The sequence below is a fragment of the Plodia interpunctella genome, chromosome 21 (genome assembly GCF_027563975.2).
Source record: "Plodia interpunctella isolate USDA-ARS_2022_Savannah chromosome 21, ilPloInte3.2, whole genome shotgun sequence".
In the NCBI taxonomy this organism is placed as follows: domain Eukaryota; kingdom Metazoa; phylum Arthropoda; class Insecta; order Lepidoptera; family Pyralidae; genus Plodia; species Plodia interpunctella.
Genome location: NC_071314.1, coordinates 5,908,563 through 5,929,827, shown reverse-complemented (window position 1 = coordinate 5,929,827; position 21,265 = coordinate 5,908,563). Strand labels below are relative to the sequence as shown.

The window sequence follows — 21,265 nt, the reverse complement described above, 5'->3', positions numbered from 1 at the left end:
GATGTATCATAACGCGAAACAGTCATACATTTTATAACTTTGTGTCAAAATTTAAATAATAATAAACTAAGTAGGATAGTACGTGTATACGTTATGATTTGTTCGTTGTTATTTCTTGTTTCATAGATTGTTTGAAAAATAAAAATGTTAGTAACATATTTTCGTTATTTTTTCTTTCAGTACCTTAAAGTAGGTACATAAGAATTCTATAGGTATTATGTTATTGCCCCTATATTCTCAGGATCACAATTCATGGCAAATAGCTGTTGAACAAAACGGAAAATATAAATAGTGATGTCCTTCGCATCGAACAATCAGCAATGAAGAGTAAAAAAATGTCTAGACTTAGTGCTTAATGTGGGCCGTTGAGTGTTGTTGTAAATATCTACCTACCACCAAGGTCAAAACATACAAGACAGAATCTATCTGCTCTGATAAAACAATACATACATAGGTTTTATTTAAGTAACTACACTTACTTATTCATAAGGTGACCACAAAATATGCGGGTTATCGGTTATCGCACAATGGCTGCTTATTGCAATTTTTATAAACTCAGTGTTGTTTAGGAGACCGGACGGGAAACACGACTTACAGGTATGTTTGTATTCATATGTGTTTGTTTGTCCATTTATCACGTCCAAATGGAGTAACGATTTGATTTTTGGTGTGGAGATAGTTGGAGAGCGGAGTGTCGGGCAACAGCTAGTAAAAATTTCTAATAATATAATAAAAAGAAAAGATTTTAATTTTTTTATTTTTGTTTGTAATAATTAAACTCAAAAACTCCTGGACCAATTTTAATGAAACATGGCACAGTAGGAACAGACGTAACACCTTTTACCCGAGCAAAGCTGGGACCGGCTGCTAGTAATTTATATTAAAGACATAAAGCTATTGGATCTGCCTCCTTATGCTCTAATAAAAAATAGTACTTCGTTTTTTAGACAAGAAACGAAAGGAATCTATTTCCAGGCGAGGTATTTAGATGCACGAACATAGTGAAATTTACAACTTTCAACCGTGTCAAATATCTTTATTTTCAACAAACTGGGGAGTTCTACCATCCATGAAACATAAAAACACGACATAATTCACGCTGCATTGTGAATTTTCACGAATATAGGTACTAAATTATTACTACGGAAAACCATCTACATTCGCGGTATTCGAAGTCCTTTCTTATAATAATAATTTTTTTTAACAAGTTTTTTGCTTGAAAGGTTTAAAAAAGTTTTGTACCTATTTGTATATAGGAGCCACCATGACCGACGTATCAAAGGCCTTCGTTTCAAGCAAAATACTGCCCGATGTCGTTCCCTTCGCACCTACTGCGCTTGTTAAAGTAAGTAATACTTAATTTCTAATAATTTGAGTTTGAGCATTGAGAACCACTTGCTTCCCTTTTCGTCTCCACATGGTCGTCGGCATCCCTAGATGTCAGACCATTGGCATGCATATCATCCTTGACGACAACATGCCAATATATAACATTTAGTAATAACATGAGTGAAAAGACAAGAAATATATTGTGATTTACTTCTAGTTCAAAAGAATTCATTGATAAAAAGGAAAATTGAGAAATTTCAATAAACAAATCATGATGTAGACATCATGATCTATTATCATAAGTCCGATAAAAGTCTAATAATATCCAACTATATCGTTTACGATTATATTATTAGGTTTTTATCGGTTAATCTGACTGATTTGGTGATTAATTGCGTAAATGATTAGGAACGATTGTTATAATTCATTTTATAGATAAGTATAGTGTGACATAAGTTTTATATATGTCATTAATAACTTTAATTCACATCCATACTAAGTATATTGAAAATGTGAAAGTTAATTAGTTTTTAGTTTGTCCTTCTTTAGCCTCAAAATTGAGTAATGGATTGAGGTGATTCACCTAAAAGTAATTTTATTTTATATGATTTTCCAAGACATTGGTAACTTAGAAAATGTAATTTCTGCGCTGAGCTGCGAGCGACAGCTAATAATTATAATGAAATTGTAGTCCCTACGGAATATTACAACAATAATAGAAAAGATTGGAAAATTTTAGTAGCGGAGGCCAAAATGGAGCCTGATGCTTCTGATCCCCAATAATATTATTTACATTTACGCGACTTGAATAAAATCTAACAATTTCCCACGGAAACAGTTATTTTTCCGGGATGAAAGGTATCCCATGTCCTAGTGCATACTTCGAACTATATGTATGCAAAATTTGGAGAAGACTGGTTGAGTAGACAGAGCGCGAAGAGGCAACAAGCTTTCGCATTTATAATATTAGTTAAGATCCTATCTTTGGGTTGCTGAGCCAGGGAAGTAGTTCGGAAAACCGCGGTAAAGTAAAGGTATAAGATAATGCGTGACGTTTCAGCTGAGCTACCCCAGCGGAGCCGTGGCCAACTTGGGCAATGAGCTGACTCCAACCCAGGTGAAGGACCAGCCCACTGTCTCCTACGATGCTGACCCTAACGCCTACTACACACTGGTCTTTACTGGTACGTTTTCTAATTCATTCTTGTCGAGATTCAAATTTGACGGCATTTGAAATAACTTTTACGACTACTACCGCCATCTACCTGACAACAACGTTTGGGAATGCTATTGTATAGAATGCTATTGGAATACATTAATAGCTTGTATTGGCGGCCCGCAGACAAATTTTTTCATATAACTATTTGCCTCCGTTCGCGCTGGGACCTCCAGATAGTAGGCAAACGTAGTGAGCACTACGTCATGGAGGTCGTCATCCACGGATGAACATGGTGGTCCTATTCTAAGGCGGAACCACACGCCGCACGTAACTTGATTTGGGGACTGTACATCTAAAATGTTTCAGACCCTGACAACTACGATGGTCCAGAGAAGGTCTACCGTGAGTGGCATCACTGGCTCGTAGTCAATATCCCTGGCAACAACGTGGCGGCTGGCGAGACTCTGTCAGGGTACATTGGTTCTGGCCCACCTGAAGGCACCGGCATCCATAGATACGTCTACATTCTATACAAGCAACCTGGCAAACTGAACTTCGACGAAAAGAGACTTAGTAATAGGTTAGTTTATTTTTATTACAAGCTGTTGTTTAGTTTCATCTGTCACGATATTTGTCTGTCTGTCCGCTATCATATCTTGCAAGTTAAATTTCTCCTCTTAGAGTTGAAATTTGATACGTCGCTTCAGATTCCATGACAATGCATTGTTTAGCATGATTTAATGGTGCACCAACGATCGGATCCCGACGAAGGAACTCCAAAACGTTTGCATGGACGTGATTTAAAAATCACGCGTTGAATATAAAATAAATAAATAAATATATTGGGACAAATCACACATATTGAGCTAGTCCCAAAGTAAGTTCGAGACTTGTGTTATGGGATACTAACTCAACGATACTATATTTTATAATAAATACATATATAAATAAACATCCAAGACCCGGGCCAATGAGAAAAAGACCATTTTCCATCATGACCCGACCGGGGATCGAACCCGGGACCTTTCGGTTCAGTGGCAAGAACCTTACCACTGCGCCACCGAGGTTGTCAAAATGATATAAAATGATCTTCCTGACAAAAACACTGTAGTGTTTTTATATCTGTGGACGAAAATAAAAACTTGTGTCAAAAATGCCTGCCTAAGTGTTTAATACACTCTAATGTAATAATATGAATAAATTTATACATATCTTCATTATATATATACTCATCACACTGTTCACCACGGGACAAGCGGGACAACACGAAAACTAAATCTTGTTCTTCTCCAGATCCATTGAAGGTCGAGCAGCCTTCTCCACCAACGAATTCGCGAAGAAGTACAACCTGGGCGCACCAGTTGGAGGGAACTTCTACAGAGCTCAGTTTGACTCTTTCGTCCCTCTGCTGTATAAGAGTTTGGGAGCTTAAAATTAATATATTTATCGAAATAAAATAATTGGTAAAATAATAAATTATCTTTACTCTATAAAAAATCTATGGCACTAAACAATACACCAAAAAGTTAAAAGTTCTATAGTAACTTCCTCTAGTTCTCGTATTTTCCTATCTTTTGCAATCTCTATTTACTTGTTTTCGGCTTCGCTATTTATTTTTCATATATGCTATAATATTTTCCTTGGATTTTCACCTTTTCTCTTACAAAATGCGCCACGTTTGTTGCGTCGTTTCGTTGCGTTGTTCATGTACCCTAATACCGTAAAACTCGGTCATGTCTTCGCCTATATACAGAACATCGTCTAGAAATCGTTTGTGTGAAAATATTTTCTCCTTTTATCCCTTAACTATATCCAGTTTTATTTGACGTCGCTTTCTTGTTTGACGGAAAACTCGGTTTTCTCTAGCATTTTTTGTTTTTCCAAAATGTGTAATTTCAAACCCATTGTGAGCAATGTGACCAACACAGCTTTATATTTACCACATTTTTTGTCGATCCTTTTCACATATTCTATGGCAGAATTGTCGCATGTAATTTTTAAATCACTATTTAAAATTTTCAACACCTTGTCCTCCAACCCATTATAGTCACATTCATCCTCTTCTATTCCACAAAACAGTAAATTCTTGTTATTTTTATCATTCATTTCCTCTTTCTGTCTCATATATCCTTCCAAATTGTCAATTGTTTTCTTCTGTACATCTTGCTCCTGTTCCAGATATGCACACTTCGCTTCTAAACATTTTAACTTCTTTAACACATTGATACGTATATCCTTTTTGATATCATAAATATCGTCTTTTTGTACCTTCATATCTTCTTGCATCTTTGTCATTATCAATTGAATTTCTTCTAAGTTTGCTTGTGATCTAAAATAAAATGGCATAGTTTAATCACTAAGTCGCGTTATGCATGAATGGACATTGAAAATCTATTCATTATTATTGATAGTATTTTTCTTAGCAATAGGAAACATTTGTTGGGCAAAAGAATCCCTTTTTTTAATCTAAAGTCTGTCAGGATTGTTACGGATCTTGATCCGTAACAATCCTGACAGACTTTACTCTAATACTTTAATATGACTCTTGAGTCATACTGTATTCAGAAGTAAAAATAAATAGAAAGTTAAAGCTGCGGCTACTCTAACTCACGGCTTTTTCGTTGTAGTCGGGACATTTTGTGTTACATAAAAATTACAAGCCACAGGGTCACCGAGACGATACCTAGCTGCAAACTCATCAGGAAGGAAGTTCAAGCGACCTTTGAATGTGGAACTGTAACAATAAATTATACTTAAATTCTGTTTATTACTTATCTCGTGGGATTTTCGGAATATACACACTCTAAAGACCTACCCACTTACCACATCTAAGCTTTGTACATCCAATAATTTCAGCTACCTGAGTACGTAAGGAAGATTAGCAGCCAGTGATGGGTTACTTTGATAGAATCAAGGCTACTTAAAAAGAACTAGTTAACATAGTTACTTAGGATAAGGGCCTCCAAACAATAATTCGTCTTGCTGTCTGTACACGAGGAATACGTATTTGTGTAGCCCTGTGCCTGGCCTTGGGTGGGAGTTGAGCAACTCCACTACGGTGTCTCCGGTCGAGATATCATCCATAACCACGTTGATCTTCAGCCAATGAAGATATCTAGCATCAGCATCTGAAAAACACTGCATATTATAAAGAGAAGTCGCCCGCCGCGTGCTGTTTCTAAGCTTTCTTCTTTTAAACCTCGCAATAGATTTTGATGCCGGTTTCACTATTGTATTGACAATTTTAAATCCATAATTTAAGTCAAGAGATGGCATAATACGCGACAATTTTTAACGTACCGCACATGAGAACTGTATAAAGTACCCCTTCTTCAGCACCCCATGATAGATTAGGATACCCCTCTACTTCATCTACTGACAATTCATTGCCTTCTGCTACTTTTGCGCCGCTTGGAAAGGTTACCTGCAAGACATTAATAATATATGTAGTAGAAGTACTGTCGGCCTCTGTAATATGGCCCAAAAATTGACTGTTATATATTGCTTAACTAAAGTTCGCTGATTGTATATTAAATACCCACGACAGTAGGAGTTATAAGTTTAACCTGTGTATATGTATGTCTATCCGTGGCATCGTAGCAGTCAAACGGATAACGGATCCGATTTTGATCTAGTTTTTATCTGAAAGAGAATTTGATCGAGAGCATTTTTAGCTAAGCTAGTTTGGAAAATGTGTGTTCCGTCGCCGTTTGTAAATTGTCAGTTCTTTTCTAACAAATTAGATTAGATTCCAAAAATTTCAAAATGCAAAGTTTTGGGTCAACGTGAAAGATTACTTTCACTCACAACTTTGCAGCGTCACAGCCCCGAATGCAGCCGGGAATACTCTATGGTAGAAGCTTATATTCAGTAGCGGGCTTCTTGTGGATGATATGATGATGATATAAAAAAAATCATATTACTTTTATTAATCTCTTTGGTGGATTTGCCACAAAATCTGATACTTGAAGTACATATGGTTCCGTAAGATCTGGTAGTGCATAATGTGATTCGGATATAATAGCTACTAACAAAAATAATCGTATTAAATACATAATTTCGCTAAAAAACACTGCATTAAAGCATATAGACTTTCTATGATATATTTCTATTCAACAAACTTGACAAGACTTCATTGCGCTTTTTAATTTCATATCGTTCAGCCAAAAGATTTATCTATACTCCCCTCATAACACGGATATTAGAACAATTACATCATGCAATTACTTACTAAATCCATGCATTATATTGAATGTAATGTTCTTATATCTGCGCCTCATAACATTTTGACGTGACAACGTCTTAAATTAGGTTGCGGCTGGGAGTCACTTATGAAAAAGTGTAACGCCCGGTAACGTTACGATGAGTCACCGAATGAGAGAGAGGGCCGCCGAATGCCTTGCGTCTCTCTCCCACTCAACTATGATCGGTCTGCCGCGCGCGTAAAAAGACGTTGTCACGTAAAATCTTCACCCGTAAAACCGACTTTACAGGCAACCATTTTTTTTTTTGATGATCTATGTGGCATGACACCGCACTGAGCCACACATGGTGATCAAATTGATTACCCACGACTCGAGATGACCATTTATATTTCATAGTCCAAGGAATTTTTTCCTTGAAGACTCCCAAAACTGCCGCCAACTTCGGAACACAACACACAATTTTTGGAAACATTATAAATGCGAAAGTTTGTGAGTCCGGTACATCCTCACAAACTTTCGCATTTATAATGTTTGTGTGTATGTTTGTTACTATTTCACGCAAAATCTACTGGACGGATCGTTATGAAATTTGGTACATGTGTAGAATATAACGTGGAATATCACATAGGGTATCCCTTTTTATCCCGAAATTACCACAGAAGCAAAGCCCCAGGGCGCAGCTAGTTTATAATAAGGAACAAATATTGCGCGCTGGGAATAAAACCCAGGACCTCCAGACCAGGGCATCATAACCTCTACGCCATTGAAGATGTCAACATTAAATTAAATATAATTAAATTAAATCCCTGTTTAATTCTTACTATGCTAAGTACTTACAATACTTAAGCACATAGTCATTTAATAGCGTAACAAGAACATGAGTCTACAATTAGTAAATATCAATCTAAAACATATTATGGTAAAAACATAAAAATATACAATACGAAGGTTAAAAACTAACTATTCGGAGTTTTCTCATTTATAAAATCAATTCACATGACTTGAAGCTAAATACCTTATCAAGACTTGAATGTAATTAACAATTTTTAGTAATAAACGTAAGTAAGTTATGGACCAAGTGATTAATTGGACGCATTCAAAAATACCTGCGGAACTTAAATACCTATTGCCAATGCCCAAAATGAAAGAGCAATGTGCTAAGATAATCAAATTGACTAGGAATTTTAATACTACTTATTATTTCATTATTAGAATTGATCTCTGAATTGATTGGCCAACAAAAATACAATTTATATGTCAACAATGTGATAAATGTCGAGGCAATGTGATACTTAGTTCAGTCTATAATAATTTAATTTGCTAAAAATGGCATGTCCATGTTCAGAGTGCGCGGGAATTATAATGTTCTTATTAATCACATGATCCATACCAGTTCAAAGCTTATTTTATTTTATTTAATCGTTGGAGGTTAGATCAGTTCGTGCTCCGACGATGGCGGGATCGAAAAAGTTGTAGATCCGAATACGTCCTTTGTTTCGTGTCCGATAAAAGTTACCAGCCACGGGCTGGCCGAGATTATATTTCGAGGCGAATTTATTCGGGTTGAAGAACTTGCGACCCTCTGTTGTGGAACTGAAACGGAAAAGATCTACATTTTAGCAGGGTATTTGAACACCTACGACACCAGGATCAGTATTGCACTGGCCTGGAAGGCAACTGAAAAAATTTAAGTCCTTAAATATTTTTGACGGGATCAGAAATTTATTAATGAAATTTATAATAGTAGTTCGGTAGTAGTTAATAGTAAGTTCGGAATAAACGTTTAACTCAATCCTTTGGCTTTTTTTCGCCCTAGGTCAAAGTTGAAGCACTTTTCACGTCAAATTTTATATTGTTCATAATTTCTCAAAAAGCTACAAACTACAGGCATTTCTGAACGATCACTGCTGAGAAGCTTAGAAGAAATGCCGAAAGAAACTCATTTAAACAATGTTGGCCCCTAATCATGCTACAAGTATCTACTCAACATTATTGTTACTTTTTAGCCTGTTACATTTTTTTTTCTAATCGTATAACAAAGTACGCAAAAGTATACATGTTCAAAAGGTATACAAATAAACACGTTATGTAAGTTTAAAATATCAAAAATTACTTAGGCGCATTATCGTGTAACGACGAAATCTTTGCCGGCTGTTTGTAAACTAAATAGACATATCTGTGTATTCCCGTGCCAGGATCTGGCTTCGTGAAAATGAGGTCGGCCACGGTGTCCCCGGTCGTGACGTCATCCAACACGACGTTCATCTTCAGCCAGTGAACAAAAGACCGAGCGTAGGGCTCTCTCCGAGATGGGTAATCGGGATCTGAAAACATTTTTACATGTTTTCAAGCGGTCGTGATTATTAAATTAAACATGCGGACCAAACTGACTAAACTGTTTTTTTATTAAACAAAAAAACATAGACAAAAAAGGCACATAGACATGAGTGCGCAGTAGAAGCGTGCTAGGCCCATAACCTTATTATTTTTGGTTTACTTTATCCATATGGAAAAATAAATGGACTCATAACCTATTAAATTAAACAGAGATGCGTGACAACGACTAAACTGTTTCTGTGGATTCAACATTTTCGGTTCAACATTGTAATTTGGAAGAGACCTAATGCTGGGTAACGGTGCAGTGAAGCCGCCGCGCAGGAAGACAGCCAAAGTAAACTGCATTCAAACCAAAGTTTCTTCAGGAAGAAAGAAAACTTCAGGAGAGGCCTAAGCCCGGCTGTGAACTGCTTTTGGCCGTAATAATAATAATAATAAGCCTCTCAAAGGACTGGACTTAGTGTCGCGAATTTTTAAAAGGAGAAATATAATAATAATAATAATTTATTTCAGATTTCAATCCATATGCGAGTAATAAATAAAATAAAATATAAAAGTCAAATTAAAATTAATTGCATCTATTGTATGCTGAGACACAGATATACGCCTACCTGTATGAAAGCGGATCCAGTGCGTCAGTATTGGAGAGTCCCATCGATCAACCAACACGTTGAGGATAATGTTGGAGCTGGACCGCAAGCGGGACAGTAACGACGCGCACCGCTTTCTGATGACGGCATGAAACCCTTTCACCCAAGCGTTTTCTTGCGCCCGAAACCCTTCCACCCAAGCGTTTTCTTGCACCAGAGGCGTTGCATGATGCTAATCATATTTTGAACGTACCAACCAACATGACTGTATAGAATTCGTCCTCCTCGGCGTTCCACGTGAGAACTGGATAGCCAATTACATCGTCGACCTTCAGTTCTTTGCCCTCAGCCACTTCTACTCCGGATGGATACATTACCTGAGTATTAAGAACATAATCATACCTACCTATTAATTATTTGTGTACACAGTTAATACACACACACATACAATAGTAAGTTACACAATTTAATATAATATTTTTTTACATTAAATTACAACTAAAAGAACAAATATTTGAACTTCAGGGTTCAGTCAAATCAAACTTACACGTAGCAGGTTCTGGGGCGGGTTTGATATAACATCGGATACAACTTCATAAACCATGAACGATTTCATATCTTTGTGTCTACCCGATGCAATTTGTGATTCAAATACAATAGTCACTAACAAAAATGCGCATATTAAATACATAATATCATAGAAGAAACTTCACTCACTGAATCAAGTGGATTAAAAAAAATACGTCAATGTCTTACATATCCAGACATTTTGATGTCAAGATGATAATATTGTCAAGATGTAGACATCAAATCAAATATTCAGCTAGCAACCTCACAAACTCAACAAGTCACTGATTCTTTCAGACTGCAAAAGCGGTCTACAGGATATAATAAAACTCCCTTTTCATGCCAAGGACAACTTTCCTATTTATCTTAGGACGCGAGAAATTTTATACAAATGCCATCTTGATGGCATTGAAGTTGCGCTGGCCTGGATCCCAGGTCACTCTGGTATTTTGGGAAACAAAGCAGTAGACAGCCTAGCAAAACAGGCAATCCATTTGGCTCAACATTATACGTGCATTGCAGTTCCTTCTGGTTAAATAATGCACATAAAGCGAAACATTTTTCAAAGATTCAACCTGACATTCCTCTCAAACCCTGGTTCAATAAATACCGCTCCATCCACAAACACCCCTCTTCTACTATTATTAGACTCCGCACAGGTCATGCAGGCTCCCCGGTTTTCCTAGCTAAAATAAAAATTAAAGACAACTGGCTATGTGAATGCGGCCTAGACGAGGGTACACCTGATCACATATTTTTTGAATGCTCAAAACTTTCTCCATCTCTATACGACTTGCTTCCCCCTTATGTCCCAAGACCTGTAAGTATGCGATTTCTTGTAACATTAGTTTTCTCCCCATTTATAGTTATATTGGCTAAATTTATACAAAATAATAATATCTAAGTACTTATAATTTTTATTAACTTTATCCGTATGTATGTATGTATAATATATTTATATACTTTTATATTTTAGGTTACACACTGATCCGTGTTTATAATATCATTATAACATATTATATTCCGTGTCAATTTCAACCTTGACGTTGAAAATCATCGTTTTGGCGAACGATGGAGCCATGAAATTAAATATATATATATATATATATAGCTTAGCTAGTTAGAGGTAGCTGAATATATATATATATATTCAGCTACCTCATGTAATGATTTTATATCTTAGCTTAGCTTTAGAAATGGTGACGTGCGCGGGCTCGGCTCATCATATCTCTGTGTAAAAATAACACTATAAAAACTTGGTAAAAATAATAAATTATGCAAAAACATATCAACAATCGGTCTATGATGCCCCATGGATCGTACCCGTCTCGGGGTGTAAACTCAGTCTAAGTACCTATAACTGTACCGATGATTTCTTACACAACATAACAAAGGCGTGGGAATGAATGAGCAATTTGATAATTTTAAGACAAACGCAGGAAGTAAAAAGTCTAAAGTATTGATATCTTAGATTCTTACGCCCAGAAATTTGGTCAACACAACTTCATTCAAAGCTTGACGTTGATATTCAACAATATGATATTATGTAATCTGTGATTCAACCACTTCTATCCCTCCCTTTTCGAAGACCGACAGTTCGTTACACTGATCACATGTAGGTAGTTACATACAGTACATAGTTACACTGCCTTTCTCTCACTTGGAACCGGAACACACCGGAGGTGGAGAAATAAAAATACAATTTTTATATTTATTTAGATATATTTATATTTTTTGTTAGATAAAAGTTGCCAGCTACGGGGTGCCCAATATTATATTTTTCGGCGAATTCATCCGGACAAAAGTTCATACGACCCCGACATGAAGAACTGAAACAAAAATTTAAATTTATAAATATACACAATTAGTACAAGGTTGTCACGTTGAGTGGTGACCTAGCTTGTGCCGTACCTACGTTTTCGCGTTCACATTTTCACAGGGTATGTAGTACAAAATATAAAACACGTAGCACGTAGCATTGGACCCACACGTTTTCACAATATGGTAAAAAGAAAGTGTATGTTTCCTGGTATGCCTTCAGCATGTTCCAGTCCAGTTTATGTTATTTCCTAATTCTGAGATAGATACTTAGAAATATAATTCAGGTCACAATGGGTTAACAGTGAAAATCTTTGCATATTGTAAAATGAGTCCGACCTTCATTTTTGTCACGCAATAAACTCAAAAACTACCGGATAGATTTTTGTATGGTTTTCACCAATAGATAGAGTGATGCCTGAGGAAGGTTTAGGTTTGGAATTATTGTAGAACCTGTGGTTTAGGTGTATCATTTATAGTTTACCCCAAAGTAACAGGTACTGGCCACTAGTAGGTATTTAATAAATTATTTAACAACTAATAACCAAGACTCAATAAAAATATGGAATTACTTGGGGTAAGCGTCCAAAAATCTGATTTTCTCAGGCTGTTCGTACACCAAGAACACGTATCTGTGCAGGCCCGTGTCGGGCTCTGGGTAGGAGTTGGTCAGTTCCACCACGGTGTCTCCGGTCGTGACGTCATCCATGATGACGTTCATCTTCAGCCAGTGGAGGAATGAGCGAGCGACGGGCGCTTCAGACGATGGTGCATCCGCGTCTGTTAATATCTTTACTAAATTTTATTTCACTTGCATTATGAAGCACTAGCTATTACGCGCGGCTTCGCCCGCGTGATTTTCCGGAACAGGCACGATTTTCATACATAATTTCACCCCTCATTCGGAGTTTAATGTTTCGAAAAAAAAGTTGAGACGAATGTCTAACTATATGCATACCAAATTTCATTAAAATCAGAAAAGCGGTTTAGCTGTGAAAGCGGAATATACAGATAAATAGACAGACTTTCACATTTATAATATTAGTAGGTACGAGTATGGATTTGAGCTCTTGTGCGCAACTCGTGGGAGTATTGTAATGAACTGAAATAAAAATATTGTAGTATTATCTACGTACTAGTACTATCATTGGTCAAAAAGGTAGATACATCTTTACTGGCACGCATATCATACTTGACGACTTCAAGCCAGCGCTTCTCAGATTTGCCTTCTGCCATCAGATCAGGCGGATGCCTGTGCCTATAAAACTATAATTTTAAACATACCGCAAAACATTATAGTATAGTATACCCCTTCTTTGGCGCCCCACCACAGTATAGGATAGCCCTGAACTTCACTCAATGGCAGTTCCTTGCCCTCCAATACTTCTCCTCCGGACGGGAACGTTATCTGAACGAGAAATATGCTAATATTACGTCAGAAAATAGACTGAAAATCAGTGCTGGGCGTTTATTTCAGCGTAACACTGAGCCTTAACCAGCCTTCACCTATAGGTACATTGCGTGCACATGGCAGGGGGTTTACATCTCTTAAATGCGATCCAGTTCAGGACCTAAACTGATCTGCATCGCAAATTTGTATGATCAAGTTGATTTTTAATACTAATGCCATTCAGTACCATCAACTTTTACGGAACGATTCAAATGCAACTCAGTTCATTTTAGGAACCTAAAATGAATCGCATTCATACTAAAAATTAAGTCGATGGAACGAATTCGCGATGCAGTTGGTAAGACCCCAGTTCCTAAACTGAACTGCGCTGCATTTGAATCGTTCCATAATAGTTGAGGGTGGGTCTGCAATTTTATTTGTGTTAGTAAAATGTTTGTGAGAGTAAAAAGGATCAGATATGTTAGTAAGGATGCATACTTACACTTACTGAACACTTCGGTGGATACGACACGATATCTGGTACAAGATCATGTGCCATGAACGATTGACATATATCTGCCGGCACATATTGACATTCAAATAGTATTATAGCCACCGACGTAAATATGCGTACTAAATACATAATATCGCTTACAAAAATCACAAATGATGCTTTTCACTACATTCAGCGAATTAAACATGTCCATTGATTTGAAATGTTTGTGATTGGACATTGTCAGGAGATTGATTGGACATGAAATTAGCGACTGTATTTTTGACTAATTGACTTTTTAAATCGTTCGAAATGGACTGTGAATCTGAGTGGAGGTGCGTGAGCAAGCACACTATGGTTTGGACATTTTAATAAAACTAAATTAAAAATTTAAGAAATCCCCTTCGAAATTGCTGCTCTCCTGCTAGAACAGAGCTGACGATTTACAAACGGCTGAACGTACCTTTTCCAAATATAGCTAAGAACACTTATGTACTATCAAATACCCTTTCAAATAAAAAAAAAAAAAAGAATCAAAATCGGTTTGGCTGCTACGATACCACGGACAGATATACGGTCCTGGTTTGTGATCAAGAAAAGGATTTAGGAACAATTAATTCAATAAATAATTACATTTGCATTATATTTATTACTTACTACAAAATAATGAGCTGGCACTTCCCTTCCTATGCTTCAAACAATTGTTTTACTTTTAAATAAAATTATTTGTAATCGATGCGAACAAATTTCAGCAATATAAGATGTATTTAGTTATTAAATACAATAAATATTTTGCATAATAACGTTGATCTTCACAAATCTAATCGACAGACATATGCAATAAGATCTTAACGTTTCGTAACGCTGTACTTATTTAATTAGGTTGGCACACAGACTTACCTATTATCTATGAGCATAGGTACTTGAAGATACTTATGTCTGTAGGTTGGCAGCACTTTTTGGTGAGTATTCCCAAATACATTACGCAAGTACCTAATATTATTAGATTTATTGTGTTATGCCAATCCAAGCGAGTTCATCTTAAAGTGTTGCAATCTGAAAAAGTTGCCGGCAACAGGATCACCCATGTTGTATTTAATCGCGAAGTCTTCAGGCGAAAACTCGAAACGGTCGTCGTTTGCACTGAAATAATAATTCAATAACTGCACATTCATTTATACAAATTCATTGCAAATTCACCTCTATCACCGCGGCGTCAAGATCCATGCAGAGTAACTTGACATGCTGTCGGTTGTGGGTAGGTACACCAATAGACATTAGTAGTACATTATTAACCCATACAAGGCAACATTCACTTTATTTTTGGAAAGTCCCATAAATATAGAACTCTTCGAAGTAAGTAGGTATGTAACGAAATACGACCGCTAAATCTATAGAAATAATAATCATTAACAGCAATTTTAACGTCCCCACTGCTGGGGCGCAGGCCTTCCCTAAGAATGGATAAGCAGTATGGGCCATGGCTCAACACGCGGACCCTTTTCGGATTGGCGGGTTTTAACGACTGTAAATACAACTCATGGCTGAGGGTGGTTTGCAATTGCCTTCTCCATTTCACACACAAGTTAATGATCAACCAATGTGCAGGTTTCACGATGTTTTTCTTCATCGGAAGCAAGTGGTGGTCGATGAAAACTAAGTACTATACATGAGTCAGAATATACAAACTAATTTGGCACGAGTAGGATTTGAACCTGGGACCTTTCGATCCACAGGCGGTCTTAACCATTATACCACCACCGCTTCTTTATGAAATACTAACTAGGTGTATAAATCATCCGCTCGTAACCATTCCTTCTGTCTGTATACCAGGAACACATAACGGTGCAGGCCCTCTATCGGCGGAGGGCTAGGCTTAACGAACGGTGCCACCGTGTTTCCATTGGTGACGTTCCCTTTTTTCGCATTGATGACCAGCCAATGGAGGAATGAACGGAGGAACGGATCTGAGGGGATCGGCGCATCTGGATCTGTGTAATGCAAAAGTATTATTTTTAACTTAGAAAGAAAGTATGTTTATTCGACAAAGAAATTACATAAACTTACAACTATCCGACTTAAAATTAACAATTCAGTATTAGTCGAATAAGCAACCATAGCGCTGGTTTTCAGCTGGCTAGAATGAAAGAACTTCTCATTTTAACCGCTTTGCCGGTTTCAGAAACGGCCCTAAAACCCGAGCGCGGGGTCAGTTTTCGTACACTTTTTTCAACACTTTACACGTGACAACGAATGATAAAAATTACTAAATATATGTAACAATAAGATGGAGGAATTCTGGAATAGAGCGGAAATTTCTCCAGAATTTTTTCATCTCATTATTTTTTTTCAGAATGAATGCCACACTCCATGGCGCGCGGAATCTGGTTTTAGCAGAATCTTGAACTGGGCAGAATCCTTTATTGTATTACTTAGGTCCTTTTCCGTGTACTTATGCAAAATTTAAAGAATATTTTGTCTAAACTCTGTAGGCACGCTAATTTGTTACAACGTGTTTTGGTAAATGTACCAAACAAACATTTATTATTTCTTTATTTCAAACTGAAAAGCCTCAATAAAACAGTCGCATGAACTTCCTACCTATCATCATAACGGTGAACAGCCCATCTCCAGAGTCCCACGACACCGTAGGTTCGAGCGCCGCTTCAGACATTGACAGCACATTGCCTTCTGCTGCCACTGCGCCAGTTGGAAATATTACCTAGTGAACAATTATTGATTAACTGTAACTTTATCAAATAGACAACGAAATAATTACTCTAAAGTATAGTCTGTGCAAGGCACAGATCAACAAAAAGAAAAAAAAATTGTACACAATACATCTACCTAGCTATTTAGGCTCAATTTTGTCAAATTTTGTTTTTGTTAAATGACACATTTGCCCAAATGTGTGCCACAAAAAACATATTATACTTAGTTAATTTACTTACAATCGATAAAGCTGGCGGTGCTTTTGTTATAATAAATAAATAAATATAAATATATTAGGACAAATCACACAGATTGAGCTAGCCCCAAAGTAAGTTCGAGACTTGTGTTATGGGATACTAACTCAACGATACTATATTTTATAACAAATACATATATAGATAAACATCCAAGACCCGGGCCAATCAGAAAAAGATCATTTTCCATCATGACCCGACCGGGGATCGAACCCGGGACCTCTCGGTTCAGTGGCAAGAATCTTACCACTGCGCCACCGAGGTCGTCGTTATGATATCAGGCACAAGTCTAAAAGATGTGAACACTCCAGAATTGGTCGTTATAATACCACCAAAACAAATTAAAAAGAAAAAGGTTAACATTTTTTATGAACGCCAATAGCGGTTTAAGAGCTAATAAAAAAATTATAAGCAAATCTTAGTTAATTTATTATAAGTACTTTGTTTCTAAGCCGTACGGAAAAGGGGTCAGTTAATAATTTATTGGATAATGAGAGATTGTTATTCGATTCGGTGACATTTTTATTAGAATATCTATTATCGCTATTTGATTGATAAATTGTTTGACAAAAACTTTAAAGTCAAGTGCATAGATTTTAGTAGGTAAAATATAAGGTTATATATTAACAAATGGCGGCACGTCATCATATAAAATAAGAAACAAGTGTGCGCGCTTTTTCAATTAGTGTAATTAACGTTAATATGTACTTATATAAACTAGTTATTTACATGTGCATAGGCACACAAAAATTGCCAATTATTATTTATTTCTAAAATCCGATATAAATAATTTTATTTCACGATAATATTATAACCTATTCGATTCTGTTACCTCCCTCCATATCAAAACTTCGATACTATTTAAATGTGTGGTGTGTGTTTGTTTGTGTCTTTATTTACATCAAAATCGAGCATTGTGTTAAGAGGATTTTTGGTGTGGAAATATAGCAGTCAAGAATTACAAGTCCAATTTAGTTTTCTTTCAATGAAAAATTAGTCTTATAACTTTCTCATTATATCATTCAATTTAAATTTAATCGTCTGTGACGGAATTAGCTGAGATTTTAGATTATATCCAAGGGCACAGGTAGGTAGGTACTACTTTGCTCTATTACGATATTTAGTAACAATCATAAAATATGTTATTACCCTCAATATAATACGCGTCACTCACGTGTAATTCATTATTTTACTTTAAAAAGGTAAATCCATTTTAGGGCATGTTTTGTCCTGATCGCACTTTGCTATATTTGAATTTGTCAGAATGAGACAAATCATGCTTTTTTATGAAAAAGAGGGTTAACTAGTTTGTTGTAAGATGTAGATGTGGTAGATGATTAGAACCTAATATAACTACGCACTCGACTGAAAGACCCACCTACTAAAAATGTGGATAAATAGTATTAGATTATATTTTAACAATCAATTATGTAAGAAACATTTATGTACTCTGCTCCCATCAGGTAAAATGGAATAGGAACATTGATCTGAATAAAAATCAATCATATTAGAACAATTTATCCGTTTTCAAACTGTTGAATTGTGTACGGAAGAAGTTGCCGGCAACGGGATCCCCGAGGTTGAAGTTATCCGCAAAATCTTGAGGCGAAAATTTGAATCGGCCAATAGTTGAGCTGGAATTAATTGAATAAATTATTAATGCCGCGAAAAGATGTGTGATTGTAAAGCTAGTGTGTTAGTTGGTATAGATATTAAATTAAGTGTTATCCATCCAAACAGAAAGACTAGGTTGCGCGTATTAAAAAAAAAATAAACTTTTAAAATATCAAGATTCAGCAACTTACTAAGCGATAAAGTCCTTCACTGGCAACCGTTCTCTTTGCTGATACACCAAGAAGACATATCGATGAATGTCACCGAACGGAGGGGGGTAAGGGTGCAAATATTCGGCAATAGTGTCCCCGCTCGCGATGCCATCTTTCTGTACGTTTATCACCAGCCAATGGAGGAAGGAACTGATGAACGGGTTTGAAGGACTCGGTGCATCAGGATCTGCGATACATATAAGTTTTTAATTAAATCCACCATCCACCATCACCGCAAAAATAAACGTATAATAATTCGGCACTGATTTCACAACTGGCCCTTGTCTGGCCTCTGAGAGTGATTGCGGTCTTGCTTATCAACTGCCAAGACTGTGTGTCTCATAATAGGCTTTTACGACATCTATGGGTTATCTTTTTTAAGGGAACTATAATTCTTTAAAGAACAACATAGGGATTAATAGGTAATACCTTATTCTGCTTGGTCGAGAATCGTATTTACAATATTTATAGTTGTTTCTATTATACATTGAGTAAGATCGTCTAAAAGTTTAGTCGTACCTATAAGGTATGATACTACATTTTTTTCTAGATTAAATCTATATATATATAACTCTTGCGTTACTGAGTGACTGACTGACTACTAGCGTAGAAAGCTGTATGTAGTTTCCTAGGACAGTGTAGGGTGCACTAAGAAAGGATTTCGGGAAATTAGGAAACGGATTTTTACTCACATACGAAGTTGTGAGCAAAAACTAGTACATAATACGTACCAAACATGATAACAGTGTATAGCCCATCTCCAGCGTTCCAAGAGACTGAAGGGGTAAGCGCCACTTGGGGCTTAGACAATTCATTACCTAAATCCACTACAGCACCGCTTGGGAATTTCACCTAAAATATAAGTTGCTATTGAAATGAATAGAAAAGCAAAGTTGATGCGGCGAGAGAACTTTTCGTTGGGAGCCGACCCTGGGTGCACCATTAGGTCGAGCTTCACTGTCATACAAACTAAAACGATACGTTGAAAATCTCAATCACGCAGGACTAGCGAAGTAGGTAGGTGACATTTTATTGATGATATGCGATTGATTACAAACGGGGAGACAATAAAATGAAATAAAAACTTGGTATAATCAATAAACCTCAGATTATATATTAATTAAATAAGTATTATAATTACTTACGCTTATTACATTAGCCGGTGCTTTTGTTACAATATTAGGTACAAGTTTGTATGACGTGAACGACTCCGCAATACTTGCGGCACCAGCGTGACATCCACAAACGAAGACAACCATAAGAACCCAATGAAATTTAGCAGACATCTTTTCTGAAGAATCGAACTCACGCGGAATTTTGCAGCTGATGAGAAAATAAGTAATTTTTTTAATTTTCTTGAATTTCCTTTTGTTAAATTAATTGTATTTGTTACATGAGATTTGATCCTTTATTTTAGGTAATAATATAAATTTTATAGGCTTTAAATTAACTATAATTCAATTAAACTTAGTAATAGCGATGGGCAGATGACATGACTAAAGTCGGAGGTCGCACGTGGATGAGATTAGCACAGGATAGAGAAGATTGGCGTAAAACACACACAATGAGCATGAGAGCTATGAAATATGCTCAGCAGTGGGCAGAAAGGGGCTGAGATGATGGTGATAAGTTAATTAAAACTAGCAACTTACACTTAAAATTGAATTTGCAGTTACCTATTCGTTGAAAAAATACTCTTTCAATAAAAACTAAATGACTTTATGGACGCCAACACAGGTTAAATACTTTATCTTCGTAGGTAAGTATACTCACACAAGACTCTGGTCTGGTCCGAAAAAATAATTTTAATTCAATATAATAGGCATACCAACCTTATATAAGTATAACCCAAGATAAGGTTAGGTACATACAATAGACCAGTTGTTCAAACAAAAAGAAATTTTGTAATTTACACTAGTTAATTTACTGCAAGCACGTACATATCTAATACCTACTATCTTATAAATATGCGACACTAACTTTGTTTGTTACCTCTTCACGCTCTAATTACTCAACCTAATCTTCTTGAAATTTAGCATACATGTAGTTTGAAGTATGGCGAAGGACATAGGGCACCTTTCATCTCGGAAAATAAACGCGGGCGAAGCCGCGGGCAAAAGTTATAAATAAAAATTTCCATCGTAAGTCGTAGTCGGCGGGCATTTTATTATTGTCGTCGTCAATATGTGTCGCACACTTGACGAAAACATCACAAGATAAGATCTGTAGGACCTGCTGGAATAGAGGCCACATCTTCCAGCCTGAATAAATAAATCCGTGAAGAGTAAAAAACATAAAGTAATAAAACTATATACCGGGTATCTATTTATTAGAAAACTATGTTTTCTACAAAAAAATCTTTATTGTAGGTGTTACTTGCTTATCTTCGGCTCAACCTGGGTGTAGCCTTTATATAGATATTAGAACATTATAGGTATTTTTTATATCTGTGAGCCTTTATCAACCCGGCTGGCCTATCAAATCATTTATCCGGAAATTAGACCTCACAGTTTTTCACGTCAAATTTTATATTATAGTAACTAATTTCTCAAAAAGAAACCTGACATTTCTGAACGACAACTGCT

The 21,265-nt window shown here is 36.3% G+C and overlaps 5 protein-coding genes across 14 annotated transcripts; 1 reads left to right on the top strand and 4 right to left on the bottom strand.

Moving 5' to 3' along the window:
- Positions 1-466: 466 nt before the first annotated feature.
- LOC128679127 (protein D3-like) lies at positions 467-3,964 on the top strand. The gene is made up of 5 exons (XM_053761154.1): positions 467-597; positions 1,257-1,345; positions 2,390-2,513; positions 2,855-3,068; positions 3,782-3,964. Exons 2-5 carry the CDS (start codon positions 1,265-1,267, stop codon positions 3,918-3,920), a joined length of 558 nt encoding a protein of 185 aa, XP_053617129.1. The 5' UTR covers positions 467-597; positions 1,257-1,264; the 3' UTR covers positions 3,921-3,964.
- Positions 3,965-3,974: 10 nt separating this feature from the next.
- On the bottom strand, positions 3,975-7,081 carry LOC128679126 (uncharacterized). Its single transcript, XM_053761153.2, has 5 exons — positions 6,412-7,081; positions 5,789-5,912; positions 5,436-5,616; positions 5,100-5,222; positions 3,975-4,817 (listed from the first exon to the last, which is right to left on the bottom strand). Exons 1-5 carry the CDS (start codon positions 6,541-6,543, stop codon positions 4,307-4,309), a joined length of 1,071 nt encoding a protein of 356 aa, XP_053617128.1. The 5' UTR covers positions 6,544-7,081; the 3' UTR covers positions 3,975-4,306.
- A 344-nt stretch (positions 7,082-7,425) lies between these two features.
- Positions 7,426-11,230, bottom strand: LOC128679183 (protein D2-like). Its single transcript, XM_053761245.2, has 4 exons — positions 10,168-11,230; positions 9,874-9,997; positions 8,807-9,017; positions 7,426-8,286 (listed from the first exon to the last, which is right to left on the bottom strand). The coding sequence occupies exons 1-4, from the start codon at positions 10,309-10,311 to the stop codon at positions 8,109-8,111; spliced, it is 657 nt and encodes a 218-aa protein (XP_053617220.1). The 5' UTR covers positions 10,312-11,230; the 3' UTR covers positions 7,426-8,108.
- Positions 11,231-11,889: 659 nt separating this feature from the next.
- On the bottom strand, positions 11,890-17,280 carry LOC128679346 (protein D2-like). 8 transcript variants are annotated; one of them, XM_064436660.1, is made up of 9 exons: positions 17,102-17,280; positions 16,840-16,970; positions 16,490-16,610; positions 15,672-15,879; positions 14,789-15,031; positions 13,898-13,971; positions 13,290-13,413; positions 12,578-12,785; positions 11,890-12,016 (listed from the first exon to the last, which is right to left on the bottom strand). In XM_064436660.1, exons 6-9 carry the CDS (start codon positions 13,952-13,954, stop codon positions 11,899-11,901), a joined length of 507 nt encoding a protein of 168 aa, XP_064292730.1. In that variant the 5' UTR covers positions 13,955-13,971; positions 14,789-15,031; positions 15,672-15,879; positions 16,490-16,610; positions 16,840-16,970; positions 17,102-17,280; the 3' UTR covers positions 11,890-11,898. The 8 variants fall into 8 exon arrangements, 6 of the variants coding, with proteins under 6 accessions (XP_064292730.1, XP_064292729.1, XP_064292731.1 ...); XM_064436659.1 differs by having other exon boundaries at positions 16,840-17,280; XM_064436661.1 differs by lacking the exon at positions 16,840-16,970.
- A 78-nt stretch (positions 17,281-17,358) lies between these two features.
- On the bottom strand, positions 17,359-20,582 carry LOC128679345 (protein D2-like). 3 transcript variants are annotated; one of them, XM_053761501.2, is made up of 5 exons: positions 20,454-20,582; positions 19,826-20,003; positions 19,412-19,532; positions 18,660-18,867; positions 17,359-18,488 (listed from the first exon to the last, which is right to left on the bottom strand). In XM_053761501.2, the coding sequence occupies exons 2-5, from the start codon at positions 19,964-19,966 to the stop codon at positions 18,362-18,364; spliced, it is 597 nt and encodes a 198-aa protein (XP_053617476.1). In that variant the 5' UTR covers positions 19,967-20,003; positions 20,454-20,582; the 3' UTR covers positions 17,359-18,361. The 3 variants fall into 3 exon arrangements, with proteins under 3 accessions (XP_053617476.1, XP_053617475.1, XP_053617474.1); XM_053761500.2 differs by having other exon boundaries at positions 20,357-20,571; XM_053761499.2 differs by having other exon boundaries at positions 20,333-20,569.
- Positions 20,583-21,265: the final 683 nt, after the last annotated feature.

Excerpts from the sequence above, each read along its gene's own strand:
- LOC128679127 (XM_053761154.1), top strand. The coding sequence starts at position 1,265 with ATGACCGACGTATCAAAGGCCTTCGTTTCAAGCAAAATACTGCCCGAT. Across the intron at positions 1,346-2,389 it reads CACCTACTGCGCTTGTTAAA|CTGAGCTACCCCAGCGGAGC; the intron begins GTAAGTAATACT and ends GTGACGTTTCAG. Across the intron at positions 2,514-2,854 it reads CTACACACTGGTCTTTACTG|ACCCTGACAACTACGATGGT; the intron begins GTACGTTTTCTA and ends AAAATGTTTCAG.
- LOC128679126 (XM_053761153.2), bottom strand. The coding sequence starts at position 6,543 with ATGTATTTAATACGATTATTTTTGTTAGTAGCTATTATATCCGAATCA. Across the intron at positions 5,223-5,435 it reads TTTGGAGGCCCTTATCCTAA|TTCCACATTCAAAGGTCGCT; the intron begins GTAACTATGTTA and ends TTATTGTTACAG. Across the intron at positions 4,818-5,099 it reads CCGACTACAACGAAAAAGCC|ATCACAAGCAAACTTAGAAG; the intron begins GTGAGTTAGAGT and ends ATTTTATTTTAG.
- LOC128679183 (XM_053761245.2), bottom strand. The coding sequence starts at position 10,311 with ATGTATTTAATATGCGCATTTTTGTTAGTGACTATTGTATTTGAATCA. Across the intron at positions 9,998-10,167 it reads CGCCCCAGAACCTGCTACGT|GTAATGTATCCATCCGGAGT; the intron begins GTAAGTTTGATT and ends CTTAATACTCAG. Across the intron at positions 9,018-9,873 it reads CTATACAGTCATGTTGGTTG|ATCCCGATTACCCATCTCGG; the intron begins GTACGTTCAAAA and ends AAATGTTTTCAG.
- LOC128679346 (XM_053761502.1), bottom strand. The coding sequence starts at position 14,038 with ATGTATTTAGTACGCATATTTACGTCGGTGGCTATAATACTATTTGAA. Across the intron at positions 13,414-13,897 it reads CACCGAAGTGTTCAGTAAGT|ATAACGTTCCCGTCCGGAGG; the intron begins GTAAGTATGCAT and ends TTTCTCGTTCAG. Across the intron at positions 12,017-12,577 it reads TTTTTGGACGCTTACCCCAA|TTCTTCATGTCGGGGTCGTA; the intron begins GTAATTCCATAT and ends TTTTTGTTTCAG.
- LOC128679345 (XM_053761501.2), bottom strand. The coding sequence starts at position 19,966 with ATGTCTGCTAAATTTCATTGGGTTCTTATGGTTGTCTTCGTTTGTGGA. Across the intron at positions 18,868-19,411 it reads ATACACTGTTATCATGTTTG|ATCCTGATGCACCGAGTCCT; the intron begins GTACGTATTATG and ends TATGTATCGCAG. Across the intron at positions 18,489-18,659 it reads GTGAAGGACTTTATCGCTTA|CTCAACTATTGGCCGATTCA; the intron begins GTAAGTTGCTGA and ends AATTAATTCCAG.